Source organism: Portunus trituberculatus, chromosome 47, assembly GCF_017591435.1.
Source record: "Portunus trituberculatus isolate SZX2019 chromosome 47, ASM1759143v1, whole genome shotgun sequence".
NCBI classification, from domain to species: Eukaryota; Metazoa; Arthropoda; class Malacostraca; order Decapoda; family Portunidae; genus Portunus; species Portunus trituberculatus.
Window position 1 is genome coordinate 13,677,254 of NC_059301.1, and position 15,083 is coordinate 13,692,336.

The following is a 15,083-nucleotide window of genomic DNA, read 5'->3' on the forward strand; positions in this document are numbered from 1 at the left end:
GTATGTGTGTGTGTGTGTGTGTGTTTATGGTTGGTCGGGTGTGTGGAGGGGATGAGTGGATGTGGGTGGATATTGGCGTGAGTGTGTGTAGGCGCACTCGCTTTAATTCAGTCTGAGAGAGAAGTCTAATGAAATTTGCGGTGTGAGCAATTCCATTGCGTTTTAAGTGGGCGGAAACAGCCAGACAAAGATAAATAAATTTGATTAAACTATCGGAAGAGGAAATTGCTTTGAGGAAAAGCCGCAGAGAGAGAGAGAGAGAGAGAGAGAGAGAGAGAGAGAGAGAGAGAGAGAGAGAGATACACATAGGCAGACAGACAGAGATGGATAGATACAGACAGACATGCAGAGACAGACAGACAGACAGACAGAGATAGATAGAGAGAGAGACACACACATACATACAGAAAGAAAAACAAAATCAGATACACAAAAACGAATGAAAGAAAATAAATAAATAAAGGGGGAAAATAAACAATAAATAAAATTAGCAGGAACACCAAACAGACGCAAACCAACCAACAGAATGACACACAGCCAGACACACAGACAGATGAGGAAATAAATCATTTAGTACTGAAAGTGAAACAAGAATTTAATTAAAACTGCGTTGGGGAAAAAAATTTAAAAAATACTTGGAAAAAATAAATACCTACGAATGAACATTGCTACAGCCATTTTACGGTTAGAGAAATTGGCAACTAACTAATATTGTGTCCATTTTTATCACTCACCAGAGACAGAGAGAGAGAGAGAGAGAGAGAGAGAGAGAGAGAGAGAGAGAGAGAGAGAGAGAGAGAGAGAGAGAGAGAGAGAGAGAGAGAGAGAGAGAGAGAGAGAGAGAGAGAGAGAGAGAGAGAGAGAGAGAGAGAGAGAGAGAGAGAGAGAGAGAGAGAGAGAGAGAGAGAGAGAGAGAGATCATTATTTCTTTAAATCCTTTAAATAGCTTCCATTTGATGTGAAAAAAATTAAATAAAGAACAAAAAACTTTTCATAACAAACTAAACCAAACCAAACAAAATTAAACAAGATAAAGCAAATAAAATCAAACACACACACACACACACACACACACACACACACACACACACACACACACACACACACACTTCCACTTACAGAAATGACTCGGGTACAAGGACGCGGTGGAATCCAGCGTGGAGAAAAGAAAGAGTTCCTCTGAGCCAATGGAAAATGTGCCGGGCAGCAAGACGAGGCAGGAGTAACAAGGCGGAACTGGGCATGGGAGGAGGCCAGCTGTGTGTGACGTGTTATATGAAAGAGAGAGAGAGAGAGAGAGAGAGAGAGAGAGAGAGAGAAGGGTAGAGAGCGACTGGGTGTAGGGTAGAGAAAGTTCTGCGTATTTCATAGCGTTCAAATGTTATAGTCGGTTTACACAGGAGAGGGAAGAAAGATGAAACGTTCTCTCGATAAGGATGATGTCATCTCCATCCATCTCTCCCTCTCTCCGCTCTTTCTTCCTTTCTCTCCCTTTGTCTCTTCCATCACAGTTGTGTAAGAGATGATATTTTTTCATTTTTTTATCAATATTTCTTCATTATATATTTATTTTGTTGTTTTGTGTGTATTTGTTATAAGACGGGTATGAGCGAGTATAGTCCGTCGCAAGAAGAGTACGTTTCCGTCCTGAATAAGGTCAAAGCGAGATCCCATGTTTTCTTAATCCAGAGAAGGAACACCAAAGATTAGCATAGTTTATAGGATGAAAAAAAAATAAAGTAAAGTAATGCCAGAGATGATGATGATGATGATAGTGACGATTACAATAATGATACTGATATGCTTACATTCTGATCCTTTAATCAATTGCTTACTCACTACTACTGCAGACCACACTTTATCCCTTTGTATCTATCATTACGTGTCTTCACGCTCCTTGCTTTCAATTAACAGTCCTGCAAGGTCTCAGGATCCCAGTAGATATTCAATATACACAAGCACTATTTCTGTCTGCCCCTGCCTTACGTTCCTGTCATTGCGTTCATTGCATACTCCTACAGTGACGGTCGATAGCCGAGTAACACGCTACGCACACTCTTACTGTGCTTAGCGTGTCCCTGTGATTGCAATTTTTCTAATCTGTCAAGATTATCAGTTGTCATAGCGCAGGTGGTTTCAGTAAATCAGAGGACTTGTGGTTAAGGGAATAGATAGAATACCGATCTTACTCGACCTCTGACCAGGCGTGTATGTAGGTCCTTCTGGTACTGGTCTTCAAAACATAGTGGTAGAGTTTATTGATTTATTGAAGTCCTTGCGGTACTACTCTCGATCACAAAGCGGTAATGTCTGTCGATTTGCTAGACGAGTACAGGCTGCTTGAGACTAACGTTATAGTACCTGTCAGCAGTGCTCAAAGACTTCAGATACTGCAGGAACATTCCACTGTCATACAAAGAATAAATGTTATTGAATTGCTTAATTTATTGAAGTAGTATATATCAGTTGAGGTTAATATTTTAAGTCTCAGTAAGGTTACAAATTCTACAGAAATAATTGCTATATGAACACAAAGCACAGGATAAGTTTGTGCTTCCATTGATTGTATGCACCTCTCAGCAGTGCTCTAAGATTTTGGGGCTCTCAGAAACACTCAAATGCCACACAGACACCAAGCTTTTATTGAGTTGGTAAGGATAAGTGTGTATTTCCATGAAGCAAGGCCGGGTTCTACATGTGTGACGGTCAATAAAGAACATGAGCTCCCCTGCTATCAGGTAACAGTCTCGTGACCGTGAAGTGAACTTCCTGCACGCCTAATTATAACTTGTCGCGGTGTCCTCCTCTTATGTCACACCTACTCCCTGCTGTACAATTGTTGAGCATATGCCTCGCTGATCTGTTTCTTTGTCGCTTCCACCCAATTAAGCTCTAGTGACAGTGATTCCTTGGAAAAGATTTCCACCCAAAACTTTTTCTTCTTTTTCACAATGCATTCACAGAATTTGAATAATTTGAACTTCATCTTAACTGAATCGCTTTATCTTTTGTAAAGTATATAAAAAAATAATTATGTTTAAAAAAAATCCCAACTTGATTCAATTCAATTTAACCTCAATTAAACCATCAGCCTTTTTCTTAAAAAAATATAAGGAACAAATAAATATATATCACTCATAAAGAAATCCTTAAATAACTTTATTTAATATACCTAGACCAAACGTGTCCACCAGATCTTTCCAAACTAGCCTTACAGGACCTTACCTCACCTAACTAGGCTTAAGCTATTTAACAAGACTAACCAACTCATGGACTAAGAAAACTTAACCCTAAACTTTTGCTTTTATTTTGACGATAATATAGTTGCTGAGAAAGGAAAAATATTGTGATATTTGAGATTAGTAAGAAAAAAACGAAATAGAAAATAACTAAATGATTGTAAGTAAGCGAAGATTTTTACTAATCAATATAACGCGGGATATATTTATGAAAGATGCGTTTCTGTTTGTAAATACTGAGAAACGTGCAACATGGAATGAAATGGGAGATATTATGTGTGTGTGTGTGTGTGTGTGTGTGTGTGTGTGTGTGTGTGTGTGTGTGTGTGTGTGTGTGTGTGTGTGTGTGTGTGTGTGTGTGTGTGTGTGTGTTGAAAAAAAAAGTAAAACATGCTAGTATTTTTAACATGGCTTTGTAGCAACATTTGATTAGTTTCATGCCAACAGGTTTTCATTCTCATGTGTGTGTGTGTGTGTGTGTGTGTGTGTGTGTGTGTGTGTGTGTGTGTGTGTGTGTGTGTGTGTGTGTGTGTGTGTGTGTGTGTGTGTGTGTGTGTGTGTGTGTGTGTGTGTGTGTGTGTGTGTGTGTGTGTGTGTGTGTGAGCGTGAGTATGTGTATGTATGCACTCTATATTTTAACGATGCGACCCTAACTTTTTCTCTCTCTTTCTGTATATTCTGTTTGCGAAATACTAACACGAACCAGTTACACACACACACACACACACACACACACACACACACACACACACACACACACACACACACACACACACACACACACACACACAATGAAACAAGTAGACAGAATGATGAAAGATGCAACCCATCCACTACATAATTGTTACACACATCTTAAATCTGGAAGAAGGTTAGCACTGCCCATGATGCGTACTGATAGATACAGAAAGTCATTTGTACCTAAAAGCATTCTGCTTTTCAATCATCTATCATCACTATAACTTCTAGCTTTAAGTTGTCATGATAACTGTAGGTGATGATTCATGATAGGGATGGTGACAACTTGATATCACATGTATATTATAACAATGTTACATTTTATACAAAATAACCTATGCAATGTTTCTTGTTAATATTTTATGTTTCCTGTTTCTCTGGTTTTATCTATATTTTTAATGTGTATACAACTACTAAGAAGCTCTAATGCCAAAATGAATTTCATTTTGTATTACATTTTGTAAGACAATTTGACGAATAAAGCATCTTATCTTATCTTATCTTATCTTAAACGCGTGCGGGCGCGCGCTAATGGGAAAGATTATATATATATATATATATATATATATATATATATATATATATATATATATATATATATATATATATATATATATATATATATATATATATATATATATATATATATATATATATATATATATATATATATATATATATATATATATATAACAAATAAGCAAAATTCAAAATCTAAAGTGTTTTACATGATTCATAGAGAGAGAGAGAGAGAGAGAGAGAGAGAGAGAGAGAGAGAGAGAGAGAGAGAGACAGATTAATAAGTCATCAGGAACACACCTACATACATAAGTGTAAGCCTCCAAATCTTTTTTCCTCCTCCTTCTCCTCCTCCTCCTTTTCCACCTTCTCCTCTTACTCTTCCTCCTCTTCCTCTTCCATCTCTTTCTCTTCCTCTTCCTCTTTTCCTCCTCCTTCTGCTTAGCAAATTTCTTCTATCTTTCTACCTCATCACCACTATTCTAGTCATGCAAATTGAGCTTTTCTTCTTGTCTTCCTTCTCGTTTTTCTCATCCTCTTCATTCTCCTCAATTTCTCCTCCTTAGCACCGTCATAATCATAATAATCATACTGGTCTTGCTTACAAATTTCACTATTCTTTTCGGCGTCCTCCTCCTTCATCTTTTCCTCCTCCTCTTCTTCGTGCTCCTGACACTTTCATTTGCTTTACCATCACCTCATTAACATTTCTCTTTCTCATTTCCCTTCTCATTACTTTTTCCTTGCCGGCCATTCATCCTTGTGTTTGCGTCACGTGTCACGCCATCCTTCCTTCTCACCCTTCTTCATCTTCTTCCTCCAGTTTTGTATTCCTTCCGCTCTTCCCTTCCTCTCATCCCTGATTCGTCGTCTGAGGGGTGGTACCAGAGAGAGAGAGAGAGAGAGAGAGTGTGTATGAGGGCGCGTGCGTGCGTTTATGCGTGCGTGAGCGCCAGATTCCATTACATTCCTCTCTACTACGGGTTTTAAATGTCTGTGTATCTGTTTGTGTTTGCTTGTCTGGTTGGTTATTTGTTTATTCGTTTGTTTGTGTGTCCATGCGCCCGTGCGCGCGCGCGCGTGTGTGTTTCACTGTTTGATTTGCTGCAGTCTCTGACGAGACAGCCAGACGTTACCCTACGGAACGAGCTCAGAGCTCATTATTTCCGATCTTCGGATAGGCCTGAGACCAGGCACACACCACACACCGGGAAACAAGGTCACAACTCCTCGATTTACATCCCGTACCTACTCATTGCTAGGTGAACAGAGGCTACACGTGAAAGGAGACACACCCAAATATCTCCACCCGGCCGGGAAATCGAACCCCGGTCCTCTGGCTTGTGAAGCCAGCGCTCTAACCACTGAGCTACCGGGCGTGTGTGTGTGTGTGTGTGTGTGTGTGTAGATAGATAGATAGATAGATAGATAGATAGATAGATAGATAGATAGAGAGAGAGAGAGAGAGAGAGAGAGAGAGAGAGAGAGAGAGAGAATTAAATAATTGCGGTTATTTGTCTATGGAAATCACACCCAAGTGAATAAAAACGATCATAACTTATGCACTAAGGAAGTTTAGCAAGCAACGCAGTACGCAAGATGGCACTAGATGCACAGGATTACAGCAACGCTGTGCTAGCCACAAAACCTCAATACAGCACGTGTGAGAATAAGTGAAGTGCACAATTTACAAATTTCACAAGAGTGTCGCAGCACTGCGTTATTCCCAAAACTTTAAAAAATTGTAACACTTTAAACAGTGTATGGTTAGGAGAATAGACGGATAGAACAAGTTACTAGCTATACATGAATAACGCAACGCAATATCATTCACAAAACTAGTCCTCCATCCTTGAATTCATTCAGGAGCGTTAATTAACAGCACTTGTTGGGCAGCTAGCAGTGTGATCTGGTCCTGGTCCGGGTTCGCTGCTTCCCTCCCTGCGCCTGGCGTAATGGAATAAACCGCTACACCACTAACTTATTCCCACTCTCGGTGGCCAGATTGTGGTCGTTAATTATTGCTATTATGATTATCTTCAGTAAGAAAGGCCACTCTCAAAGACAACGAAAGTAAATTAAAAAGGCGTATTGGGCATACTTTAGTCTAGTAAAACAAAGCTTGATCAAAGAAAAGGTAACAATTGGAAAGAAGAGGTAAATGACACAGATAAGAGATTGTATAGATTATTATCGTTATCATGATATTCTGTGAAGCAGAAAAGGTTCTGGGCAAGAATTACTTAAGCCAGAAAAAGGGAATATCTACTAAAGGTGCCAGACTCAAAAGAAAATAGATAATATGATTCTTCAAAATTAGAAAAGCGCCTTAAATCCTCTCTGGAGAAGCTCCTTGAAATAGATAGCAGAAAAGGACAAAGCGGTGTGTTTTCCCTCTCAGAGCCTAAACTAATCAGTCTGATAGTACAAATAGAGTGGGTTCATATGACTGGGTGATTGATTGCTTCACGATTTGAGGAGGTACAACAGGTGCAGTATTTGAGGAGGAGCAGGAGGGAAGGAGGAGAGGAGGAAGAGGCACACACGATTGCATTAGATTGCGTGGGGTAACTAAAGAGCAACAGATCGTTATGTTCTTACATGACTGTCTGGAAATCGATTACAACTTTTGTTAAAGAGACATACTGGCATACCAGCAGCAGTGGAGAAGGAAGAGGAGAGGGAAGAAGGGATAAGACTAAAGAAAAAGAAAGGGAAGACGAGGTAAAAGGCGATAATAAGAGGAGTGTGAGGAAGACGAGTAGAAAGAAGAAGAGGAGAAAATAATGACACTGAGAAAGGTATCATGACTGAGAGCCCGCATTGTTTCCCCACTTGCAGCGCACAACTCCCGGCAGTAAACACTGGGAGTAATGAGAGTGAGGCATAAAGTTTGAAATACTCGGTCAGCGTCAAGGACAATAATACATAAAATTGTTAACCTTTAGCGAATATTGTGGCTGTAAATATTTATGGCAAGTATTTGTGCAGGTAGACATGAATAATTAAACTTGTATTTTTAGTGGAACATCTATTTGATGAATGAATGAATGACTTGCTGAGTGTAAAGACTCATGCAGCTCAGGCACATTAATGTATTTCATTCATTCATTCATTTCTCTTATTTCAAGATATGATTTTCTTTAATTTCCCAATTGTTTTTATGTGCAAATGATCAAACAGAGAACTAGATTGATTTATGCTATGATATGTAAGGTCAGGGCCAACAAAACCATCCTTTATTTAACTAGCCTTCCTCAAAACAAACAAAAAAACCAGTGTAAGTAAGAGTGGCTGGAGGTTGCTGAACTTCTAACCACACATTGTTAAGAAGTCAATGTTATGCAGGCAGGAAGCAAACAAACGAGTCTGGCTCACTTCTACCTGTTGTGTATTTCTCATCATGCATCAGCGAGTCACTCCGACCCGAGGCAAGCAGACTTGTATCAAACATGAGTGCACAATTTATTCCTCCCTGTGCTCTTCTCTAAATAAAATCATGCTTGCTCATATTATATTGGTCAGCTTTCCTCTATATTCTTAATTTACTTCATGCTTTACTTATCTGTGTCTTCTGTTAAAAAAAAATATATATATATATATATATATATATATATATATATATATATATATATATATATATATATATATGTTTTTTATTTTTCATCCTTGCCATTTTTTTCCTTATTTTCTTTAAGAGAACAACCAATAAACAGACAGAAAAAGGTCCACCGAAGCTGCCTATCTCGGGGTCGTCTAAAGAAATATCCAAAATTACAACAAGAAATCACATCAGTAACTTGTGCTCCCTATAGACATTTTCATTTAGTGGTACCTTCCTTTATCATCCTGCCTATGTTCCCCCTTCGCCAGGAGTAGAGGAGAAGTACTGTTTCTTCCTCTTCACCCCGTCATCCTGTTCCTGCGTCTCATCAGTAACTTCTTATAAACGGCCCCTATTAGTGGTATCTGCAAAAAAATAACCTTCCTCTGCTTTCCCTTCGTCAGGAGCAGAGATGATTTATTGTTTGCTCTTTCTATTCATTTCTGCATCACATCGGCAACTTTACTCCCTACAAACATCCTTTTATATACATTAATTAACCTAGCATCTGTTCTCCCTTCATCAGGAGGGGAGGTGAAGTACAGCATCACGGGCGGCAACAAGGACGGCCTCTTTACTATTGACCAGCGCTCGGGCACCATCACGCTCGCCGCCACCTTGGACTACGAGATCAACGATGAGGTAAACGTATTATTCTTGTGTTTTCTTATGTTGCGACGTTCGTAAGATGAAAAAAATGTGACAAAACAGGATCAGTATGGTTTGATGATTAATTATAAGCGGTAATAATATAATGAAAGTGTGTGTGTGTGTGTGTGTGTGTGTGTGTGTGTGTGTGTGTGTGTGTGTGTGTGTGTGTGTGTGTGTGTGTGTGTGTGTATGTGGCCGCTACCCTCCTTCTTCAGCCTTACTTATGTACATAGACTATAGAAATTGCAGTGTGGAATACTAAAAACAACAAGAAATTACTAGGAGTCGCATAAGATAATAGGCAACAAATAATAGAACACGAAAGTAATAACAGTGGTATAGATAAATAGTATGATTGTATATTTCACTTTCCCAGGAGTGTGTGTGTGTGTGTGTGTGTGTGTGTGTGTGTGTGTTTCACTGTTTGATCTGCTGCAGTCTCTGACGAGACAGCTAGACGTTACCCTACGGAACGAGCTCAGAGCTCATTATTTCCGATCTACGGATAGGCCTGAGACCAGGCACACACCACACACCGGGACAACAAGGCCACAACTCCTCGATTTACATCCCGTACCTACTCACTGCTAGGTGAACAGGGGCTGCACGTGAAAGGAGATACACCCAAATATCTCCACCCGGCCGGGGAATCGAACCCCGGTCCTCTGGTTTGTGAAGCCAGCGCTCTAACCACTGAGCTACCGGGAGTGTGTGTGTGTGTGTGTGTATTCATCACCATCGACACTGAGATTCCCAGCCTCAGCAGATGAGATTTAGGAAATGATTTGTTGTAATGGAAAGCAAATTTGGAACTCGGCAAACCGCAAAATTAAAAGCGTTCTCTCGGAAAAAATAAAAAATTAAAATGAAATATGAAAAAAAAGCAGTGGAAGGAATAGGGAACAAAAAGAAAAAGAAAAGAGAAAAGGTAATGGAATACTCGACCACAAAATGTCACCAAGATAATAAGAAAAAAAAATGTGCCAGGTAAATAAACAACCCAGCGCGAGACACAAAAGAAAAATCATGAAAGTGAAAAACAACCTGATGGCGGCCACGTTTTTTGCGTTGATATTAGAGTGGTTGTGGTGTTGGTGGTAGTTGTGGTGGCGCTAGTGGTTGTCGTTGTTGTTGTTGTGGTGTTGGTGGTGATATTGGAGTGCTGGTGGTGTTGGTGGTGGTTGTGGTGGCGGTAGTGCTTATCGTTGTTGTTGTGGTGATTTTGGAGAGGTGGTGGTGTTGGTGGTTGTTGTGGTGGTGGTGGTGATGGTGAAGTTGATGTTGACTTATCTAATTAATATCCTCAACTTGCCTTTCTTTTTTTTTCATACGTATATTCTTTCACTTTTTTATTTGTTTCACAGGTGGGAATGCACATACATTTAGCGGTAAACTATCAAGTATTAACCAAAAATCATAAAATTCCGTGAAGTATTAAACCCAAAAATCAATAGTTGAGAAAGAGAAAATATTGGACCACCTTTGCCATCTTTATTGTAAACCCTTTCAGTACCATAACGCATTTTCATATTCATTCTGTCTACTATCTGGTGATTTTATACAGCATCAAAAACTTATGTGAGGATAAAATATTGAAGACTCTGGCCATTAATCTTCTGACCTCCATAGACCCTCCTTAATGCAAATAAAATAGTGTAATCATACCAAAAAATCCTAGTAATCATTCGACTCAATATTGAAGGGGTTAAGCACGGACTCTGAACACTCACCAAAGAGATTTCTCCACAAACTATGCTTGCTGGAACTTTAGCGTTAACCCTTTGCCAGGCACTTGGTACACTTTTCCATAACTACCAATCGCTCTGAGACACTTTTACTTGTTGAACAGCCACATTCAATCTCTGAAGTGGAAAGAAATTACAAAATACATCCTTTTCATTGCAAACTTTCTTACAGATGTTTACAAAGACTTCACGCATTGCTTCTGATACTGCTAATTGTCTCGTGTCGCAGTGAAAGAGTCAACCTAAAGAGAGTTTCGTAAGGGCGGGAAAAGATTCTAGATAATCATCCTTTAGTAAATTCATTATCGTGACCATAAGAGTCCCTACGCCAAGAGTATTGATAACATGTACATTTTTTTGTATAACTGATAATTGGTAATCTTTTTTTCTTTTTTATCTCGCCTTCTTTCGTGTTTCCCTTTCTTTCTCCCTTCCTTCATGTCATTTTCCAACTCACATCTTTTTTTTCGTTTTCTTTTTTTTATATCCTCCTGTTGCAATATTTTCTCCTTCACCTGTGACATATTGGACCGCTGCTTGCCTCCTTCTTTCTTCCATTTTATTTGGCTTTTCTCTGTTCTTTTTCTCTGGCCCAACATTGTTGTTGTTCTTCATTCCATTTCATGTTTGCCTTTTGTTTCCCTTGCTCTCTTTTTTTCTATCATGTTTTTTTCATGTTGGTTTTTGTTTCCTGTGTGTCATTTTCTCTATTTTTCCTTTCATTGCCATCATGAGTGACTCTTCTTTTTACCTCCTTTATCCAGCTCTAGTTTCTTCTCTCTCTCTCTCTCTCTCTCTCTCTCTCTCTCTCTCTCTCTCTCTCAAAATGCAAGAAAAAACTAAATAATATGAGAAAAGCAACAAACATCACGAAAAAAGTACAAAAAACACTGTGGCTGCTGTATTTATGTTGCCTTGAAAACAATATGTAACAAAAATGAATAAATGAAAAAATGGACGGAAGTGAGTGTGAAATATTTACATAAAAAAAATAGTTATTCGCTTGTATAATTTCCCTGGTGTCACGATTCTGGCGGCGTGTGAACTCTAAATGTAATCTTTATTTGTTTATTTAGCGCCTCCATGGTGCAGTGCGTGGCTAGTTCGCCCCTGGCTTTACGTACGAATCCCGCAGTGTAGGTTCGAATCAAGGCTGCGTGGAAGTTCTGAAAAGAAAAAAAGTTCCCTTAGCTTTTCATCTTTCCTTTGAGTTGGGACAGTAAATGGACACATGGGCTCTCTCTCTCTCTCTCTCTCTCTCTCTCTCTCTCTCTCTCTCTCTCTCTCTGTTTTTTTTTTTTCTGCCTGTAGATCACCGCCAGCACCTTCCTCCCCACACTATACTCTTCTCTCCTCTTGATCTGCCCAAAACATAAGAAAATGCAGCTTACGTCATAATCTTATCCCTCTTACTCCTCCCCCACAGCACGAGTTGGTAGTGACAGCTGAGGGTGGCATGGACGCTGCTCATACATACGTGTTCATAAGAGTGGATGATGTGAATGATAACCCGCCCGTGTTCCTGCAGCCTGAGCCTCGCATCACCCTGGTGGAGGAGGATGACAGAGATCTTCCAGCGCCTGTGGCTAAGGTCTGAGGATGCAAGAGGAGGAGGAGGAGTAGGAAGAGATGGAGGAGGAGGAGGAATAGGAGGAGGGAAAGAGAGATAGAGTTAGTTATGTTTTGTGTATGTAGATGATTGGGTGGATAGTGGGTAGGTAGGTATTCAGAAACCTATTATTCTCTCACCACGACTATTTTCCAAGGCCACAGTGATGATTAGGCTGGTTCTCAAGACTGCTTCTCCTACTAATCATGTAAAAGTCTTGTTAATCTATTACCAAAATCATTAAAAAAAACATCCTTGAAGATACGTACCACTTCATGTAGATCCTTTTGAAGATAATAGAGATGTACAGAGGTGTTTCAGAATACAGTCCTTACTGATGTCTGGTGTGGCGGTGGCGGCGGCGGCAGGTGACGGCAGTGGACGCGGACCTCAAGGACGGCGGGCGTCTGGTGTACCGCGTGACAGGGCCTGGCACGCAGGAGGAGACGGGGGAAGGGGAGGCTTTCTTCGCTATCCACGCCCGCACTGGAGACCTCATCCAGCTCAGGGTAGGTGCTTCCTCCCTTCATCTCTCTCTCTCTCTCTCTCTCTCTCTCTCTCTCTCTCTCTCTCTCTCTGGTAATGACAAACAGACTTACTAACAATATCGTCTCGTAGCGCTACATGAACTCTTCTTTATTAGTCACTTAACAGCCTCTTTCTCTCACTCTCTCCCTCTTTTTCTCTGAATAGGCACTAGACAGAGACCCACCCCACGGAAGGGGCTTGTGGCGGCTGCGGGTGGAAGTGCGGGACGGCCAGTGGTGGGAGGATGAGGAGGACATCGGCCCAAGTTTGATAGATCTTTCCTCCCCCACTCATCATCACCGGCAAGCGTCCTGGGGCCACCGGGAGCCTGCACGAGACCCTCACTCTAGAGTTCCATCGCGGCACGTTAGCGGCGGGAAGAGGATCGTCACTCCGTTGACCGAAACCTACAGAAATAGGAGAGATGAGCTCCACATGTCAGTCAAAGAGCCTGCAGCCCCTAGGATAAAAGAGGCTGGGTCACTGGTCATGGATAAATCGGTCCCATGGTCTGTTGCTGGAGCCATGCGTCCTCCACGGCCTGGAAGTCGAGTCTCTGATAAAGCCTGGAAGCAGGAGTCACATTCATCAGCCATGGGACTCACGTATGACAGCGAAGGGGAGATACTGAGTCCCACCACACGAGATAAAGACATGAACTCTAAGCACGACCTTTCTTCCGCCACGGCAGGATGGAGGGACCGTCGTGGGACGTTACCTCATGACTCGCAGATGAGACACGTACTAGTGGCGCCCAGGAAGCCACGTCATGCACCGTACTCCGTGTCCCGCGAGGCCGGTCACGTCGCCTTGAGGCCCCGCCAGGAAACACGAGGAGACGCCTTGTATGGAAAATGGTGGAGACAGAAACGAGATAACGAAAACGAAATAGATGTCACAACGTTGGGAGAAAATATTAGCAGACCACTGAAGAAAGAATACTCTGATTTACTTTCCAACCACCACGAGCGTTCAGATACTCTCGCAGACCACTCGGCACAGGCAGGGAATGACGGAGGCGACGTAAAATACACCGCTGCGTTAAGAAAGAATATCAGCAACACACCCCTATACGTACCGTCAGACGCCCTCACAGATCCGAGGGGAGAAAGGGAAGGGACGAAACATTCTCTCCTCACCTTAACCAGACACACACAGGAAGCAACAACACCCAACCTTAAGACCACAAACCCTACAAAGCCACAACCACAGAATAGAGGAACCCAGTCAGCCTCCCTGGGTAGAAACGAACTGAAGACAGAGATAAGGAGACGGCAGAAGCCCCGTAAAGAAAAAGAAAACGTAAAATTCATCCATAACAAGAAACCCTTCACGTCTTCCAGCGCCAGACCGTTTTTTGTGTCCTCTTCAGATTACATCAAGGGCGTCAGACTCCAGAGGGACGCTTCAGAAATGGATTTTACCTTCGGGACACTGGAGGAGGATATCGAGGAGGAGGAAGAAGAAGAAGAAGAGGAGGAGGAGAATGTGTGCGAGGAGATGATGTTTGAAAGTGGTGGTGGTGACTCAGGGTGGAGGATACACGTGGTGGAGACGGTGGTGACGGTGGTGGTTAAGGATATCAATGACAACGCTCCGGTCTTCCCTGACACCACTATGCTGGGACATGTACAAGAGAACGGCGCCGCAGGTGTGTGTGTGTGTGTGTGTGTGTGTGTGTGTGTGTGTGTGTGTGTGTGTGTGTGTGTGTGTGTGTGTGTGTGTGTGTATGTGTGTGAGTGGATGGGTTTGGGTGGGTGGGTGGATGTCGTTGTGGCTTTCATTACCTTTTTAATCATAATTCTCACCAAAGTATCTAGATTATCAATGCCTCCTTTCATGTCCTTGTGTGTTTTCTTATTTTTAATCAACTTTTGGCCAATACTCATACTGCCATCTGGTCTAGGTGTTATCGAGCCTCTCCTCCTCCGTCAACTTTGAAACAAAACTAACTAAGGGAGAGATCAATAGCTACATAATGTAACAAAGGTATAGTAGCAACATGAGACCGCCTAACAAACTTTTAGTCTAGGCAGTTCTGAGCATTTCCTCTTCGATCACTCGCCAACCAAAAAATGATGAGTGAAGTGATTAGCCTTACTCTCCACAATGCTAACAGGTACAGCAGCATTAGACTGACATAGGAGTTCCCAACTGAAAACAGCAGGCCATCATCACTGGAACTTTCATAAACACCCAAAATTAGGGATGGCTAGCCGCTGAAATGCGTGCAGGTAAAAATGAAGGAGTGGAGGGAAGGTGCAGGTAATATCCGAGCGGCCACGTAAAGCCAAGTGATTTTGTTCCTCTTACATTATCAACAATTCTCATCATTATGGCGATATTTCCACACCAACCAAGTTGAATGAAAAGAAGTATAAGATTCTGTGAATGTGCTTGGTGGAGTAGTTTCTGAAGGAGAGAATATGAATAATGTAACCCAATGTTAT

General features: G+C 41.3%; 1 protein-coding gene across 3 annotated transcripts in view; it reads left to right on the top strand.

Moving 5' to 3' along the window:
• The window catches only part of LOC123520726 (putative neural-cadherin 2), a 174,748-nt gene that overhangs the window by 120,794 nt on the left and 38,871 nt on the right, over positions 1-15,083 (top strand). For all 3 annotated transcript variants that reach the window (XM_045283278.1, XM_045283281.1, XM_045283279.1), the window contains exons 3-6: positions 8,627-8,742; positions 11,923-12,087; positions 12,474-12,614; positions 12,799-14,284. In XM_045283278.1, coding sequence (XP_045139213.1) covers positions 8,627-8,742; positions 11,923-12,087; positions 12,474-12,614; positions 12,799-14,284 — 1,908 coding nt within the window. The remainder of the gene's footprint in view (positions 1-8,626; positions 8,743-11,922; positions 12,088-12,473; positions 12,615-12,798; positions 14,285-15,083) is intronic.